General features: G+C 38.3%; 1 protein-coding gene across 4 annotated transcripts in view; it reads left to right on the forward strand.

Moving 5' to 3' along the window:
* POLA1 (DNA polymerase alpha 1, catalytic subunit) overlaps positions 1–19,134 on the forward strand; it is a 295,724-nt gene that overhangs the window by 174,798 nt on the left and 101,792 nt on the right. For all 4 annotated transcript variants that reach the window (XM_027535159.1, XM_027535161.1, XM_027535160.1 and 1 more), the window contains exon 35: positions 12,911–13,027. In XM_027535159.1, coding sequence (XP_027390960.1) covers positions 12,911–13,027 — 117 coding nt within the window. The remainder of the gene's footprint in view (positions 1–12,910; positions 13,028–19,134) is intronic.

Here is a 19,134-nt window from a genome sequence, read left to right on the forward strand (position 1 = left end):
GTGAATCACAGTTCATATTGTAGGAATTATATTGTTAGTGCTTAGCGTAAGGTTCTTTGTTTATTGGTTTAAGGGAAGAATTTACTAAAGCTACATACATGTTGTAAACCAAGTAGGAATTGGTCAATTCTTTAGGCTTTGTTAATATTTCTAATGGCACATGGAGAACCAGTAAAGAGTAAAAGAATGAATCACATCAGTAGTATTTAAAGAAAGAGTAAATGTTGAAGGAGAAAGAGTTGAGAGGGAGGGGTTTTTAGTGCCCCTGTTTATAAAGTTTATTCTTCAGAAGATAATAATGAGTAGTTCGTTTTGTACAAGAGAGAATGAGAATCACTCAGACAGTGGATCTCAATTGTAGCCACACATTGGAATCACTTGGGGGAGCTTTTTAAAATCCTGATGCCCATTCTGTACCACTGGTGGTTCTTGCAGTGTGGTCCTGAGACCAGCAGCAGCCGTAGTATCTCCTGCGAACCTGTTAGAGATGCACGTTCTCAGGCCCCACCCCAAGACCTACTGAGTCAGAAACTCTGGGGTGGCGCCCAGCAATCTGTGTTGCAGCGTTCCCCTGGTGAGTCCACTGTGCAACCAGAGTTGAGAAGGAGCAAGAAGGATTCAGGGTGGGGAGAACAGCTGGGTTTCATTTTGAGTGCTAGTTTTCATCCTGTACCTGGAAAATCCCATGGACAGAGGAGCCTGGTAGGCTACAGTCCATGGGGTCACAAAGAGTCGGACACGACTGAGCGACTTCACTTTCACTTTCTTTCACTTTTCATCCTGTGTCAGCCATGAGGATAGAGTTGGAGATGGAATGCAGTCCGCTGGCTTGGTGTTTGCCATTCCTGATATGGGGGTTTGGTAATTTATTGATAGTGTAGATGTTGCATTTCACAAATGGAAGTCAAGAAGCATCCAATCCAGTTGAGGGGAAAAAACATGGGAACCACAAAAGCCACAGAAACTACAAAAGGTTGGGACAGAAGGGAACAAGTATGTTAATTAAAATGTTGTAAATGAAGAAATCCCAGGTAGATTATAAATTATTTCATTTATGTATGTTTCTTAAAAAAGGTTCAAGTGCCATGATGATTTTAGGTCCCCTTTATCATCTGTTGTCAAGTCTATTTGATCAAAAAGCATTGAAGGCTTGTTGAACCCTTTATCATTTGGCATTTAAGGATCCATTTCCTCTTTAACACTTGAGCTTTAGGTAGGAATGCACTTAATATAGGTATGGTAAATTCGGAATGAACTAAGCCAAAAATAAAATATATTTTCCAAGTATAAAGAGGTTGTCACTGACTGAGAAGGAGTTAACATGTCACATTCTTTTGATTTCTACTTCTCGGGAGAAATCACAGTATCTGTAATTTTGGAGGCATATTCTGAAGAATGTTATATTGTGATCTCTGTAAGCTGAATCTTAGAAATCTGTCTGGGAGTTTTCAGCCCTGACAGAATAAGAATGGACCCATTTTAGTATCAGGTTGGTTTGATTTTTTAAAAGTTAAGAGGATTGTATATGCAGATCATTAGAGGGACTGTTTTTCCTCTGCCTTGTTAACAGCAGATGGAAGAAAGCAGGCTGGGCTGTGTTGAGAGTACATCTCGTGCTTCTTATCTTTTGCGATCTTGGCTGTATAACTTCTGTAAACCCTTTTTATGTATTTTTCTTTTCTCATCCCCAAACGTTACATTTTATGTGGGAAAGTCAATTTTGATAATTTTCAAAAAGCTAGGTGTTACAGCAGAATTTGTGCCTCTTAGAAAAAACCACTCCTTACTATAAAGTAAAACCTGCCTTTCATACCTGAGTAAAACAATTCTGATATAACTTTCCTAATCCTCACATTTATTACAGAAAAGATGACAGTGCTGTTTTCTAGACCATGTTAATGAAAAATATTATATTCATCTTTGTATTAATTTCCCAGTAGTGAGTTTCTATTTTTAGATTGTTTTGTGAATTGGGCTTTCTGAGTTTAAAGTGGTTTTCAACACATGGGTGTTATTGTCAAACATCTTCCCCAAATACCAAACACATGCATTTCAATAGCTTTTTTGGACAGAAGCACAGTTAATAATTCTTTTATAGAAAAAAAGACATGGTTTTTTAAAAATTATTATTATTTTCTCAAATTACGTTCTAGTATTTAAATTCTGAAACTTCATTTCACTGTGTAGACTTAACCTTGTATTGCCAAGAGGAAAGAAGTAGCTTTTCTGCAAAGCTAAATAGCTTTTACTTTATTGTCTGCTATGAAACAGCTGCTGATACCAGAAAAATGCCATCTCATCATTGGGCCTGGGGTGTCCAAAAGAGGCAGGAAAAAACTGACTGTAGTTCCCTGTCTGCCCTGGCACTCTGTCCTCGTTTCTCTCCGTTTTCATTGCCATGAAGAGCAGGAGAACAATATTCTGCAATTAAGGATTCCATTAAGTTGAAGAAAAGAGCAAATGGGGGATGTTTGTTCTCCAAGCTGAAAAAATTTGTCTGGGTTGGGGGGGATACTGGTAGTGGTATAGAGAGAGGTGGGTGGAGAGACGAAGTCAGGGCTGTTTGTTGAATATACTGTTAAGGACTGTTACCATCCTAATTAATCAAGTTAGAAATTACAGCTGTAGTCGGTTTCCCCCCAATTCTTGTTATCAATTTTCTTCTCTTTTGAGACAAAGCAAATATAAATTTTGTGTTCATTTGTCATTCGTTCTTTGACTTCAGCATCTCTGAAAATAACAATGTAGCACAAAAGCCCAGTATTTACCTAGTTGTAATGTGGGTTGCCATGGTGTTTTGCAAATTATTGCAATTATGTTCACCATGCGAGTCGCCCTTGGTAACTGGCGAAAAAACTGATAATCCTGTTTTGAACAAAAGGTCAAATTGCTGAATAGAAAGTCTTGATTAACTAAAAGATGTACAAAGTGGAATTATTTCCTACCATTCAGAAATAGTTCTTGATCGGGTTTGGGGGAGGGGGTGAGTAAGTACATCTGATTACTGAAGTACAAAGCATTGAAAGGATGTTGTCTTGAGCCTTTCATGTAGTCTTAATGGTGGCTTTTTTGTCAAATTTACCCATTTGCGGCATTGAAAGAGGCAGCTGCATTTAAGCTGGAGAGACGGTGCTTTTTCAAGAGTTCAGTGCATGGAAAGTTCTCAGCAGTATCTGCAGTTTACTAGTAGCCCCTGGTCTATTAAAACTGATGTGCCGCATTTGAGCCCATTGCTCTCAGTACTTGTGAACCCCTCTGGCTGATGATCTAATAAAGTGCTCTTACTGGACAATCTCTGATCAGCTACTTAAAAAGGAGCTTGGGGGAGGGGGCAGCAGAGAGAAGCCTCACAGGCAGTGAGATCTAGTGTATAGGCCAGAAGAGAGCCTCCAGGGACTAAACTGAGAGGTCTGTCACGATGGTAATCTGTGCTTAGGTATTTGCCATGGTGGTGTGGGTTTTGTGCCCTGAATCCCTCTACGCTGTGATCACAATTTTTTTTCTCTCAAAAGAAATCTTCATTTTATTACAAGATGAATAAGAAAAGATTAGACATGTCAATTTGAAATTTGGAAATCCACTTTTGTGGATTTGCTTCTTCAGTGATGGGCAGTAATAAAATACATGATCCTATGTTTATGTAAAAGCAAAAGTTTCCCAGGTTACAGCCAAAGGTCAGATGGATTTCATCTCTTCTGAATCCGGCAGAGCATCTGGGGGAGAATTTGAAGGAGGAGGGGTTTAATGGCCACCTGAAAAATCAATTCTTAAAACTTTTGAGAGTGTGTGAAAGTGGCATGAAAGCAAAGCAAACCTTAACAAGTTTGTGGGTTTACATTCTACATCACCTAGCAACCCCCTGGCTCAGCCAGATCTCTTGTCTACCCTTAGTTCTGTTTACAGACTATTCAAACGGTCCTTCGAAACCATGAAAGATATTCAGTTTCATTAGTACCATTCTCAAGGAGAATATAATTAAAGTTAAATGAACAAATATTGCCGGGTGATGGTTTGAAGTTCACTCTGATTTTAAGGTGCCCTTTGAGGCAATTGCATATAGTTCAGTTTTAACATGTTTTGCAGTACCCAGGAGTACCTCATTAACTCATACCGGTAAATACTAGCTTGCAAACAAACAAACAATAAAATTTGCTTTTAGCTAGACTTGAGCAAAGAAAAGAAACTCTGCTAGTGATAAATTTCTAGACATGCCGTCCTGATTGAATTTTTTAATCAGTTCCTACCCTGGACATCTGAGCTGATCCATGTGTACACTGAATAAAGACAGGGGAGGGGGTCTGGGAAACAAAGCACATTTCTTTAAAACTGATTTATTACCTACCTTTGAAGATGCAGCGTCATAAAGGAAAGTATTAAAATCATATTCCGTGGAAGGCTGTGTGCATTATAGTGAATAGCTTAATTTCATATATACGTCTAATACTAATAATACATGCCCTGCCATTCTGCTTGGAAGCTGCTTATGTACTTAAATTAACCTATTCTTGAAATATCTGATAGAGTGAAGAAAAATTTTTTTCATATGCCTTTTTATCCCATAAGCCCATTCTCTGAAAATTTGGGAACAACCAAACGCTTATTATAGGTCAAAATATTTTTCAGATGTGTTAGTGGTTCAGTTATACAGAATACTCTTGGTAAAACTGTCTGTTCCCTCATTAATAATAGTTTTCTGATTATAAAAACAATATGTACTGGTAGATAATTTACAAAATATAGAAACAGAAAAAACTATCTAAAGATAATCATGGATAGCTTTTTAGAGTATTTCCTTCCAGTCTTTTTTTCTGTGTACATATTGATGAAACTAAGCCTTGAGTTAGTTAACTTTTGAAGCTTGTTAGTATGTGCACATACCTAAGGTGATGTTTTTTCAAGAGCGAGGACTTGAAGGGTAAGAGCCATGTTGGAAACAATGAACAATTTTTCTTAGCGGCCTCATCACTAAAGCATTAATGTAAGCATCAGAGTAGCCATTTTTCCATCTCATTCCATTTGATTCTTTCTTTTTTCCCTGTTGAAATAACTATATGCCTTAACTGACACATCCATTTATAACCATTCATGTTGGAAAGTCGGACATTCATCATGGTTGGAATATTACATCCCCAAGTCACTTGTAGCTTCACATAGGGAAAAGAGTGTTTTATGAAAAAATTTGTAATACAATAGAGATTAATGGAATGTGGAGAGGAAAATGCTTTCAATTTCTCTTGTAAAGTGAAAGCAGGGCAGCGTGGAAATCTTGTGTTCTTACTATTTGTATTTTGTTAGATCTCTAACATCCACAGTACATGGCTGGGTTGCATGAGCTCTTTGTGCTTTGTTGACAGTTGACAGACAAAGCAAAATTATTCCTGAAGCAAGGTACTGTGTACTTAGTTGTGACCTATTATAGCCTAAGAATGTAGCTTGCTTTTCAGTTGGATAAATAGAGAGAGCATTTTATAGAATAGACTTGAATATACTAAGAGAGATTTTAGCTGCCCATACAGAAAGATACATGTCCTCCATTGAACTTTTTTCCCCCAAAATGTAATTTTCCACATAAAGTCATTTTAAGTATATTTTCCCTGGTTGCTTGCACGGAGACGATTTTAACTGTTCTAGTATTGTCCTATGGTGGTAAAATAAAATTGCTGGTAATTGTTGGCTTTCTCTGCTCACAGCATAGCAGAGGAATATGGCTTCCATGGGGCTCTCTAATGTGCCTCAGGTACATCTTCTGATGTTCATCCTCTGATTGCAAATTAAAATAACAAGACTATGGTATTGGATTTGATGCGAAGCAAAGCAGAACAGCTTGCTAATTTATCATGTAATATACAATTGCTGAGGTTGGAATTTGTCCACTTGTAGTGCTATTCTATGTGTCTAAATGAGGACCACTGTTTGCATCTAACCTATCATAACAGTTTGGGACTGCTCCATTATCCTTTCAGCAAACTGATGGCAGAGTCTGGTCCTTGCACAAATGATAAGATCAATAAGTTTCAAATAACTTGGATGAAATGACATGTGACTGTTCACTTAAAGAGATGTTTTACTTTAAAAATCAATTTTAATAATATTTAAAATTCTTACATTGACCGATGAGGCATTTTCTACTTCTCTTTTGTTTGATAATTTTGTTTAAAAATATTTTTGTATTAACTTTGGTGAATAGTGTATGTGTATATTTTTCCTGATTTGCTCTTTCATCTGCTCTGGCACCTCTCTGAGACTTAATAATCACTCTGATGTGCCAGGATGCTGCAGTGTAGAAGATTTAACTTTAAAAGTAAAATTATGTTCATGTTAAAACTTCCCCTAGAGATCTTAGGAAAATTTTCTCCCAGTTTTGGGTGCAAATGTGGGTCAGAAAGCAATTTGTTTTTTGATATTTCTGGAAATCCCAAATCATAACATGTCATTCTTCAAAAGCAGCTGTGGGCCCATACTGTGCACTGTCTATAAGAAGACCCATTTTACACTGGGAATAATTCTGTGACAGAAAAATGTGACCATAAGGGAACTCCAGAACATTTATAAATGGTTTTGGGTGAAAAGAGTGTCTGGTATTCTCAAAGTGCATATAGTTTGGGGAGAGGAACAGTTAACAGCCATTATAGAAAAATAGTAATGATATGATGAACTCTGTAAGAGCATGCATGCTGGCAGACCTCGCCCTGTGACCCTGTCACTGCACTCCTGGAGAGCCATTACAGTTTTAAATAAATCATACGTCACTGCAGTAGTGTTCTGTTGTCTCTTGAATCTATGTGCATCCCTAAATAAAGCACTTTCCTTACTGTCTGTTCTGCCATCTATAACTTCAAATCCAGTATAGTTTTATTAGGAAAAACAGAAATTTTACTTGTGTTGATGGCATAGTTGTACTATTTTGCAGTCAAGTTGAGAAGCAGCTCTGTGTAATCTTAACCAATTAGCCCTCTTTGTAGTTCTCCATTTGGGGATAACATCAGGTGGAAACTGACCAGGTTCTCTCCTGGTTAGAATAGTGAGTTGTCAGCTATAAGTACAGCACTGATGTCCCCCAGTACTGGAGAAAAACGATAATAGTTGACACTTACTGGACATTTGTGTGGGCTTTCTTATTTGGTCCTCTGAGCAACTCTAATAGGGTAATCATTATTACCTCTGGTATCATAGATGAGGAAACTGAGGCTTAGAGAGCAGTTTGGCCCCTTTGTACAAAATCACCTATTAATAAGTCGGAGGGGAGAGACCACGCTCAAGTGCACTTTTTCATACCTGTTCAGTTTTCTTCATTGAGTGTAAACATTTTGTGCTAGAGACTGGGTAAGACACTACCATATCCAAAACGAGTCATTCCCCAAGGGCCTGACCATCCAGTTAGGAAGGTAAGATAAGATGGTTCCAGGACAGTGCACAGCAGGGTCTGTTCAGTGGCTGCTGGACTAGAAGAAGTCCCTGAGGGTTGGGGAAATTTTACAGGCAAGGAATGTAAGTGATGCTGAGTGAATGGGCACTTTACGCAGAGGTTCTGTGGCACGAGCAGGAACAGGGAGTTGGCAATAGGCAAAAAGTGATGATGACAGAAAGCCAGCACTATGGGACAAATAGTGAGAAAGGAGGAATGGGACCAAAGCGTGGTATAGGAAGGTATACAACTGGAGGATGGGAGTAGAGAGGTCTTGGAAAGCTACTTGGAAAGGCTGTGCATTGGCTGTGGGAGAGTATGGAGTCAGGGAAACCTGGCACAGGCTACCACAGTAGATCATCATTGAGGTCTGGGTTCGAGTGTGGTTGGTGATAATGGGACTATAAGGCCAATGGACAGATTTGGTGACTGACTGGAAATGGGCGAAGGACCCCATATATTTGATTAAAGAGTATGAAAACTACTATAAATTTTTTTTCTACTGTGACTTTTAGACCCCTATTATTTTCCATAAACCTGATCCTGTGCATTTTTTATTTTATTGCTTCTATTCATTTATTTTCTTCGAAAGATAGTTTTGAATGCCTTTTATGTACCACATTTCTGGGTGTGGGTGATTTTTTGTGTGTGCATCCTTCTAAAAATAGAGATGTACACGAATTAATAGCAATTTGTGTTTAAGGTGCAATTGTTAGGAATGCCTCAGCTACAAGTGGAAATCGATCCCTTTTTAGCATATGAAGACAGAAACCATTTTTGTTGAGGCCTCAGAAATATAATTTAGCAATCAGAACCAATCAGCATTTAACACAATTTCATACACAATGATTTCAAGGTATTAGTGATGCTGAGACTAAAGCAACAGGTGATAAGAGTTTTGCATGTTTTGATAAAAGTTTGTTTTGCCCTGGGACAGGCTAGCTTCACCTCTTTTGAACCCTCTACTTATAAACATGTTTAAAGTAGCCATCTGAAAACTTAATGACCCTATTCTGCTTGGTTATGACAATTTGGCATTTACACATGGTATTGCATAATAAGATGACATATTTGGATGGCAGACATCCTCAGAGTGGTTCTGGGTTTTTTGTTTTTTTTTTTAAGCCAAACCTTTTTATAGGTTGGACTTTCAAAAAGCTACACATTATTAAATTTTCTTTTTCCTTCACTGATTTGGCAATGTACCTTTGGGCTGCATATTTCCCAACATGGGAAATGAAAATAAGTTTATTTTTGCCCTTGTGTTACTTCAAAGAGATTTTATACAACATTGGTATTTTCTTTTGCTTTATCACCTATGGGAGGCAAAATGCCATGAGATATTGTAAGATTTGCTTCATCATGGAATATTTTCAAAAATCTGACATATTTATTTTTAACAGCTCAAATGTTCCTTGAAGGGTATATTTAGCACAGTCAGTCAATATTTGCTGGGGGAACAAAGGGTTAACCAAATGTACTTGACAAAACTGAATGGAAGCAAAGCATATATTAAATATAATTGGGGCCTCTTTCCCCCATTAAAGAGTTTTATTTAAAATGCACCATGACCAAAGCTTAATTATTAAAATAAAACAATAGGCATAAAGAGTTACAGGCTTCTAATATTTTTTTTCAGCCCCAGTTCCCTTCACACAGTTATCAGCATGTTTAATTTCCATGCATAATAGCACCAGTTATTGTTGTCATTTGTAAAGGTAGATTAACAGATAGTAAGTACAAACAAACCCAAATAAGTACTGAATAGAGAGGTGACAAAGAAGAAAAGACCTCTTTAATGTTAATTATAACTGGTAGGAAGTCTAGACAAATTATATTATCTGTTTTCTATATGATTTGAAAGGACATTTAGTTAGTAACTCTGTCAGAGATAGAGTTGGGTGTTTGCTTTTGAAACAGGTGAGGTGACAATTTAGCATCTCCCTGGATGGCAGCTCACCTGGTGAGTCATGAAGTTGTGGTAAATTGATGAAATCAAGTTTCAAAAACACCTGGAAAGAACTGTAGCTTTGTGAACATTGTATTTAAAAGATTAAAAAATAATTGTAACTCTGGGTTGTATTCTGGTACTCAATACTTTATTGTCTCAAAACATGATAATTGACTTACCTGCTTGCTTTTTAAAAAATTTGTTAAGAATTGAATGAATTACAACTGTGGTTGTGACTATTAACTGATAAGTGTTTCCAAGTGTGTAAAGTCTCAGGTAGCAAATGTAGTGTCAGAAATCCAAATAAATGATGAATGGGTGGTTCATTCTTGTATTTTTCATACATCATTTCCCTTGAATGCTACTTTTCCTTTATTAATATGCATTTAGGCCCAAACCCATGTAGGGTACATCCAGAAACAACTAGTCTCACCTTTTGTTTTATAAGCTACATTTAAAATGTACTACCAGCTGTTGCTGTCAATCCCATTATCCCTCTGTCTCCCCCATGCCTGGAACATGCTAAACCAAAGTATATTTTTTCTTTAATTCTGGGGGATCATCAATTTTGAGCTGCACTCTTAACGGCTTTTTTGGAGGGAACAAATACATGTTATTTGTAAAGGCATCTGAGTTTCAGAACTCTTAAAATGTATCCTCAGATCAAGAACATTGGTAATAGGCCCTAGGAATTGAAAGAGTTGCCTATGACTAAGAACCACTGATTCTCTTTTCTAGTTCAGGGTCTTTTGCTATGGTAGTAGCTGTATGTCTCAGATCGGTAGAATCCACACGACTGAATCTTTTTGTCGTTTTAGTTGGTACTGTGCAAGGCGGTTCTTAAAACCATACCATAGCGAATTGCTGTTTTGTTTTTGTGTATGTGGATCTTGCTTTCCTATTTAGATTATAACTTCCTGAAACTGTATACCTGGGGACTCTTTGCCTATTTCCCACAGTATTTAATACAATTCTGGTATATTTTAAAGATTTCATAAGGATTCCTTGAGACTCTCTACCTGAAAAGTTGATGTTCCTACTGAAGGTGGGAGTAAAGTATATTCTGAATGTATTGTCTAGATGAATTTTAATATGCTTTAAAGGCAGCATCTTTTATTTGAGTCAGAAAGTTCTACAGTGTCCTTTCTCTGGTGTGAAAGCCATAATAAGCTGGAAGAACTGATTCTGGGCACTTTGCCTTGAGTTAGGTTGTAGCTACTTCCAAGAAGAAGATTGAGGTCACTCAACAGAACACTGAACGGGGACATCCTGCAGCTTTGGACTAATGCCACGTGACAACCTTAATAAGCGACAGATGAAAGTCCCTAAAGTAATTCAGCAATATTTGTCTATATACTGCTCTTATCTGGGGAGAAAAGGCGTTGGCCTTTTCTGAAACTGAGGTTGCTCAGTTTCGAAACAGGGAGTATGGTTAAACATGTCATTGATCCTTTTCTTCATTGTATCTCAGTCATATCACACACCATTCTCTCTTCACTCTTGTGCACATTTTCTCTCCGCCTAAGTTGTCTTCCCTGCCTCCTCCACCTACTAAACCTCTACTTACTCCTGAAGACCAGTTCAGAAGTTCCACTTCACCAAATACTCCAACACCCAAATATAGTTGGGTCCCTACTCACAGCTTCCCAGGTGGGGACCCCATGCAACAAGGGAGCATACCTTGTTCACCTTTATCCCCTAGTGTTTCACCCTCATTTGCCTTAGGGCTCTAATGCCTAATACATGTAGCACTAAAGCCCACAGGCCCTAGTGCCTTCATAAGAATACCAGAACTTTGCTCAACCCCACATGTGAAGTCTTGAAGAATTCTGTGTTTAACAGTTAAGTTTTATAGCAAACATAGACCTCATTTAAGTTAACAGATATGTTGTTACCACATCTGTATGAGAAAATTTAAACAAGGACTGTGAGAGAAAGTACCTGAAGAAAGAAAGCGAGAGAAGAGGAGGATTTTAAAGGCCAGGGAGTGGGCAATGGCTGTTTGAAACTACTAGAAAAGAGTGGTCGGTTGAAGTTGTCCTTGAAAACTTTGCAGCCAATTTTATGCCTCCAGGGAACATGCATAAAAGAATCTGTTTTCATTAAAAAGGAGATAATTGCTTACATTTTTAAGTGTTTCTTTTATGTCAAAGGTAGTTGTAGGCACTTTAAATGTATCCCATCATTACAACAAACCTATAAACAAAGTGTTATTATTGTGCCCATTCTATGGAGAAGGAAACTGATCAGAGCAATTAAGTAGTCAGCTGTTGGGAAAGTCATTCATTTCTACTCAGTATATTCTTTACTTTGGTAATGGCCTTTCATTTCAGTTCAGTTGCTCAGTCGTGTCCCACTCTTTGCAACCCCATGAATCGCAGCATGCCAGGCCTCCCTGTCCATCACCAACTCCCGGAGTTCACTCAAACTCATGTCCATCGAGTCAGTGATGCCATCCAGCCATCTCATCCTCTGTCGTCCCCTTCTCCTCCTGCCCTCAATCCCTCCCAGCATCAGGGTCTTTTCCAATGAGTCAACTCTTCGCATGAGGTGGCCAAAGTATTGGAGTTTCAGCTTTAGCATCAGTCCTTCCAGTGAACACCCAGGACTGATCTCCTTTAGAATGGACTGGTTGGACCACCTTGCAGTCCAAGGGACTCTCAAGAGTCTTCTCCAACACCACAGTTCAAAAGCATCAATTCTTCAGTGCTCAGCTTTCTTCACAGTCCAACTCTCACATCCATACATGACCACTGGAAAAACCATAGCCTTGACTGGATGGACTTTTGTTGGCAAAGTAATGTCTCTGCTTTTCAATATGCTATCTAGGTTGGTCATAACTTTCCTTCCAAGGAGTAAGCGTCTTTTAATTTCATGGCTGCAGTCACCATCTGCAGTGATTTTGGAGCCCCGAAAAATAAAGTCTGACACTGTTTCCCCATCTATTTCCCAAGAAGTGATGGGACCAGATGCCATGATCTTCGTTTTCTGAATGTTGAGCTTTAAGCCAACTTTTTCACTCTCCTCTTTCACTTTCATCAAGAGGCTTTTTAGTTCCTCTTCACTTTCTGCCATAAGGGTGGTGTCATCTGCATATCTGAGGTTATTGATATTTCTCCCGGCAATCTTGATTCCAGCTTGTGCTTCTTCCAGCCCAGCATTTCTCATGATGTACTCTGCATAGAAGTTAAATAAGCAGCCTACTGAACTAAAACCCATCAGTTTACATTCTGCATGTAATCATATGAGTTTTTATTGGGAGGTTTTGATATATTAGGTGGCAGGAGGATATCTTTTAAGTAAAGAAACTAATGTCTCATGTGATCTTTTTTTTTTTTTTTTTTCAAACTTTATTATGAGTTTCCTAATTTTTATGTTTGGCACATAGATCAAATTAACATGACAGGAAAGACGGGTAGGGAGCTATTTCAGAATCTATTGGGTGACATGAATCTACCTTGATCACGATAAGTCTTATCTTGATCACAAGAGGGTTTTTATTTGTACTGGTTGATGGTGGTGATAGGACTGAAGCATTCTCTTTGTCTCTCCAGGGCTGGTTGATTTGTGAAGAGCCCACATGTCGAAATCGAACTCGGCACCTTCCCCTTCAGTTCTCTCGAAATGGACCCCTTTGCCAAGTCTGCATGAAAGCTACACTTCGACTAGAGGTAATGGTCGCCTCGTGCTCGGGGCATGGGGATGTTAGCTTGTACCTTAGTTCTGGGAAGTGGATATTTGGTATATACCCTGTGGTGATACCCTACTACCACACACATGTATTTAAGAAAATATCCAGACTTCAAAAAGATACATGCTTTAATTTTCACATTATGAACAGTATATTTTTATATCTAAAAGAGAAACTGATTAGTTCTCATATGGGTTACTCAGATGTCTTTGGTTACCACTTTTTAATTACAGAGACGAGATAACTTTTGTAGAAGCTGCTGTTACCTTCAGAGTAGATCAGAACCCCTTTTGCAAAGGCCAAGAAACCTCCCAAACCTGTACTATAAAGGGCTGATTTGATTTTTATGGAATTCATTGTTTCTGAGTAGCAGCACAGAGGGATAGTTCTCAAACCTTTTCTCGCCTCAGTACATAGACTCTCAGTGACTCCCATCTGGTGAGCACACAGTCTGGAAGCACTTTCCTGGTAATTAAGGTGCCGTCCCTCTGTCACCCACTGTGAACATCATGGACCCAAGCAGCATTTGCTACGCTGTGGGGAGAGGGGTATTTGAAGGTCTTCCAGGCAAAGTGGATTTTGTGATCAAGTAATTCGAGCCAACTCTGAGTTCAGTTCAGTTCAGTCATTCAGTCGTGTCCGACTCTTCACGACCCCATGAATCGCAGCACGCCAGGCCTCCCTGTCCATCACCAACTCCCAGAGTTCACTCAAACTCATGTCAGTTAGTCAAGGTTAAACAGGACTTACTGTAGACTGTCACACAACCTGTAAAATGATAAGGTGCGGTCTACTTCACTGATACAGGACTGTTACGTGCCTCACTTTCCCAAAGTTTTCTGGTCCAAGGATTTGTAATGATCTGGGTGAGAAGGGTGAGAATAGGAAGCTTGTTGCTTATTTACTTATTTTTTAACTCATAGACCAGTTTTAACCAAATTTTGACTTCAAATCTTTTCACTGAAAAGAGTTGATACACAGGCTAGTTTTAGGAAAATATTTTAATGTATCACTTAACAGAATTTAACAAGAATTACAAGTGGCTGCCACCATTGTATATTCCCTTGTTCTTATGCATATCCATATGTATTTTTATGTGGTTTCAGTCATCATGAAGATATGCTTTTATATCATGTTTATCTTTTGTTGAACATCTGTCTCTGTTGCTATTTAATTTTCGTACTAAACTTCTAAACACAAATTTAACCATTCCTTTCATTGGACAATTTAGGCTACTTTTACTATCCCTTTACTAGAGAATTGTGATGAATGATTTCCTGCTTAAATTATTTATTATTTGAAATATTTATCAACAGTACACATCCAAGTGCATAAATTTAATGTAGACATGATTCATGTTGCCATATTGCTTTCTAAATGGATTATCCCAACTTAGGTGCCAGTTTTACCACTACCTTTGCAGCATTTGTGCATTATCATTAATTTATTTTTAACTAATTTGATAGGTATAAAATGTTCCTTGTCTTACTTTTAGTATGTCTTTGCTAATTAGCAAAGTAGATTTTAGATTTTTTTTTTAAATATGGAGCACATAAGTGAGAATTAGTTGTAGCGAATTCTTTTTACGTCAGTCTCATCTTATGACTTGTATCAGCATGTGCAGAAAGAGAACAAAAGTATATATATATTTAGTGTGAGTCATCAATCCAGTTGTAGACTCCAGGGGAATCACCTTGCTTCATGAACCGATGCTGCCTTTGAGATTTTTTAAACATCTAGCTCATCAAATCATGTTCAATGAAAACTGAATTACTTCTTAGAAAGTCAGCCAATCTTAGGATTCCATTCTTGGTGACAGAAAGTACAAGGAAAATGTGCAGCTAGTAGATCGGTAACTTTCCAGTAAGTGCTGATGATGTTATTGGTAGTGGTTTAATACATCAGGTTATCTTTTATCATTTATGATCCTTTTTTAAATGAGTGAACCAACACACACATTTTGAAGTATTTTTTCCCTTCATTTTCTTGTCCTCAAAATGGGAGCATGTTAGGTAGGCATTTACCAACTACTCAGGGGTGATTAGCTCCTCAGGCCATGTTGCTGCTCAGAACATGACCCCCTGGAATAACTGGAGGTCGAGAGCATCCTGGTTGGTGATCTTGCTCTTTGCCATTCCTTGCAGGGACCTTAACAGTGGGACTGAGCCTACTCCTCTTCAGTTCATTTTCAGTTACTAGTGATGAGTAGGAAATCTCTTAATATGTTTATGATGTTCCTGGGCTTTCCTAATAGAAAGAAAAAGCTATATCTTTTTAGAGATCATTCTAAAGCGGCTCCAGAATCAGTGATGCTATGGGCAAGATCATTGTAGTTACCATAGAGTTTTCCAGAGGATCTATTTTGCAGGATTATGCTTATCTGGTTCTTAAGTTCTGGGTTATTGTGTGTCAGTCATACATTACCTTCATTTAATAATAATTTATTGAACACTTATTATACCCTAGGCACTTTGCTAGGGACTAGGGCCATAGCAACGAACAGAACATTTCCTTATTTATAAAGCTAGCTTAGGATTGCATTACATGTATTATATAAAATCGATATCTGTGGACAGAATTAGGCATTTGTAAATATCTGTACGGGCATAAACATTAGACTTTCCTAATGCTTAACTAGTGAGGACTTTAAATACATTGTCAAGTTTGATGGTATAATACTTACCTCTTACTGTGCCAATCTGATCTTCACATAATAAATCTACTCTCATTCAGTCCTGTGTTGTAGTTGGCTTGAGTACTTCCCAGAATTGACTTGGGATTTGAGAGTGGGCTCTTCTTCTGGCTCCTCTTGCCAGAGTTATGAGAAAGAAAGTTGGGACGGTTTTGTTCCCAGGGTTTTAGACATGTCTCTCTTAGATACCTTAAAAAAAAAAAAAAACAGAAATAAAGAAATCGGTTAAGATTTTTCACGTTCATGGCAATTTAACAGTATACAAATCTATGATTATTAGAAATGTACTCTCTGGGCATTCTCTGCACATAGAAAGTGCAAATAAATACAGGAATGAAAACTCCACTGTATGTGTAAGTTCCCAAGTGAATAGAACCTTTTTTCACACTGATGATAGAGATAAGACTTATCCAAGTTAGTGAATAATTATTTTAATATATATTTATTTTAAGGATGTGGTTTTTTGACTTATTAAGGTGGTCAAGTCTGTATGGCTGTGATCCAAACACACAGGGGATCCTATATTACATAATTAACCAAAAATAAAGCATTAGTTTGGTTTTGTTTTCTAATTAGAACTGAGATTGAAACCAAGTTAAACTTTTTCTCATTAACATTGCCATTCTTGATGTGGAGATGAGAAGATATCTACATGTGACCCACTTGCTACTCCTGGCTGGGAGAGGGGCGGGGTAGGAGCACTGTGGCAGAGTTTGGTTTATTCAACTAAATTTCTTAAAGGCCTCTTATGAGGAAAGCACTAAAATGACTTCTGGTCCTACTGTGGGACACCCCTAGTGTTTCTCACGTTATCCTTAATTGTAGAATTGTTAAAATCTTTTATAACAGAACGTTTGTACCATGTAGGACTTTGGCCTTCATGGGAGAGGATAAATACTGAACTTGTGATCATTGTATGTTGCAATTTCATTATGGCTGTGGCTGATGGATTATTGATTTAAAAAGTAAGTTAAAGACAGTGTGAATGTTGCCAGGCTATGTGGGACAATGTCTTGTTTCTGTGTAAGACGAAAACAGTTGTGGTCTCTTAAGGAAGTAATCATAAGCTGTACAGGAAGAGAAACTTGGGACTATGATGGAAAGTCTCAAACAGCTGTACTGAGTCATTGGTTACCCTCCAGTAGACAATGGGCTTTTATCATGAAGGAGCCTTTGGAATTCTCTGCTCTGATTTTCCTGTGCTTGTTTTTTGATGCAGAGTTTTGGGCTACTCTGGCGGCTCAGATGGTAAAGAATCTGCCTGCAGAGTAGGAGATCTGGGTTCGATCCCTTGGTTGGGAAGATCTCCTAGAGAAGGGAATGGCTACCCACTCCAGTATTCTTGCCTGGAAAATTCCGTGAACTGAGGAGCCTGGTGGGCTACCGTCCATGGGGTTGCGAAAGTTGGACATGACTGATCGACTAACACTTTGCTAAATTCTACATACAGACTTGCCTACCATGAAGCAGATACTAGCCTTCCTTTCAGTATAGTATTTTTCTATTTTAAAAAAAATTATTGAGATGAAATTCACATGACAGAATTAACCATCTTAAAGTGAATAATATAGTGGCATTTAGTGCATCCACGGTGTTAAGTGATCACCACCTCTGTCTAGTTCCAAAACATTTTCACCGCCCGCCCCCGCCCCCGCCCCCAGCAAAAACCCTGTATTTGTTAGGCAGTCACTCCTTTTTCCTTCCCATTCTTTTGGCTACTGGAAACAACTAATCTGCTTTCTGTCTCTATGGATTTACCTAGGTTGGATATTTCATATAAATGAAACCATACATTATGTGACATTCTGTACCTGGCTTTTTTCACTTAGCATAATGTTTCTGAGTTTGATCCAAGTTATAACCTGTGTCAGTACTTCATTACTTTTTATAATAATAATTCACTGAGTAGATATACCACAATGTATTTATCCATTTATCTGTTCATGAACATTTGAGTTGCTTCTTTCAATATGCTTTTGAAGTTTATTTTTATTACTTAGATAGATCTTGTGTTTGGTCTCAATCTATGTCATATGTCTCCCTTGTTGGTCCTAGTTTAGCTAAATGGTGCTATACAAGGCTAGACTGATCCTTCCTTTTTCCTGCTTTCAGTAAGCACCTACTCTTTGCCTGTTGTCTGAGAACCTTTTAGATACTTGAAGGTAGCTGTCTTCCTAAGCTTTTCCCTGCTAGGCCAAGTATCTTTAGATCTTCAACCATTTCTCTAGTGCTTTGCTTTCAGAATAATGATCCTAGTCCAGGGTTTATAGCCTGATAAAATGATTAGCCCCAAATTGCATGCAGCTGTTGGATAGCTCTCATTAGGACTAGTATGGAGCAGAATAAACCTGCCGCTACCAGCTTTTTCTAGGTAGTAAATTTCTGTGAAGTCTTTTTAGGGTTGCATTAACTTTCTTGACATCCATATTCACAGCATTGATTCATTTTGCACGTTCTGTGTACTCAAACACATAATTTCTTGGCACATACAATTGCTAAGCCATGCCTTATCAGGTTTTCTGAGATGCAAGTGGTTTATTTTTACCTAATGTAAGACTCCATTAGTACTGTATTAGTTTCCTAGGGATGCTATAATGAAGTACCTCAAACTGTGAGTGGCTTAAAACAACAGAAATTTCCTATTTCACAGTTCTGGAGGCTAGCTAGAAGTTTGATATCCAGGCATCATAGGGGACTCTCCCTTTCTGAAACCTGTAGAGGAGGATCATTCCTTGCCTCTTCTAGCTTCTGGTAATCCCTGGCATTCTTTTGCCGGCAAATGCATCACCGCAGTCTCTGCTGTCATAGTTGTGTCTCTTTTCTTCTTCTTATAAGGATATAGTCATGCTGGATTAGGGCCCACTGTATGATCTCACCTTAACTTGATTTTATCTGCCAAGATCTTATTTCCAAATAAGGCTACATACACAGGTACTCTTCATAGATAGGAAATGGCTGAACTGAGAGAAATGGAAACCAAAAGTAACAGTGGCTTAAACAGAATAGACATTTAATTTGACAGTGTCATCAACAGTGACCCTCAAGGTCACATTGTGGTCCAAAGTGACCGCACAAGCTCCTTTAAGGCATCACAGACTACAGGACACAGAAAAGGCTGAAGAGTCCAAAGGTTGCACTTCTCAGCCAAGTCAGTTCTTTGAGCAGCCTTCTCAGAACTCCCACCCAACACTCCTTACGTTTCATGAGCCAGAAATCAGTCACATGGATATAATAGCTTATTTTGTTACTAAAAAGAGAAAAAGAGTAGACTGGGTATTGGGAGCCAACCAGTACTCTCTGTGGCAGAGACCTTCCAGTGAACCCTGTGAAATCTCCCTTTGCTGTGCTCAACCCATCACTGTCCCATTGTGGATAACTTGGATCCTGGTTCTGCC

The sequence above is a fragment of the Bos indicus x Bos taurus genome, chromosome X (genome assembly GCF_003369695.1).
Source record: "Bos indicus x Bos taurus breed Angus x Brahman F1 hybrid chromosome X, Bos_hybrid_MaternalHap_v2.0, whole genome shotgun sequence".
Taxonomy (NCBI): domain Eukaryota; kingdom Metazoa; phylum Chordata; class Mammalia; order Artiodactyla; family Bovidae; genus Bos; species Bos indicus x Bos taurus.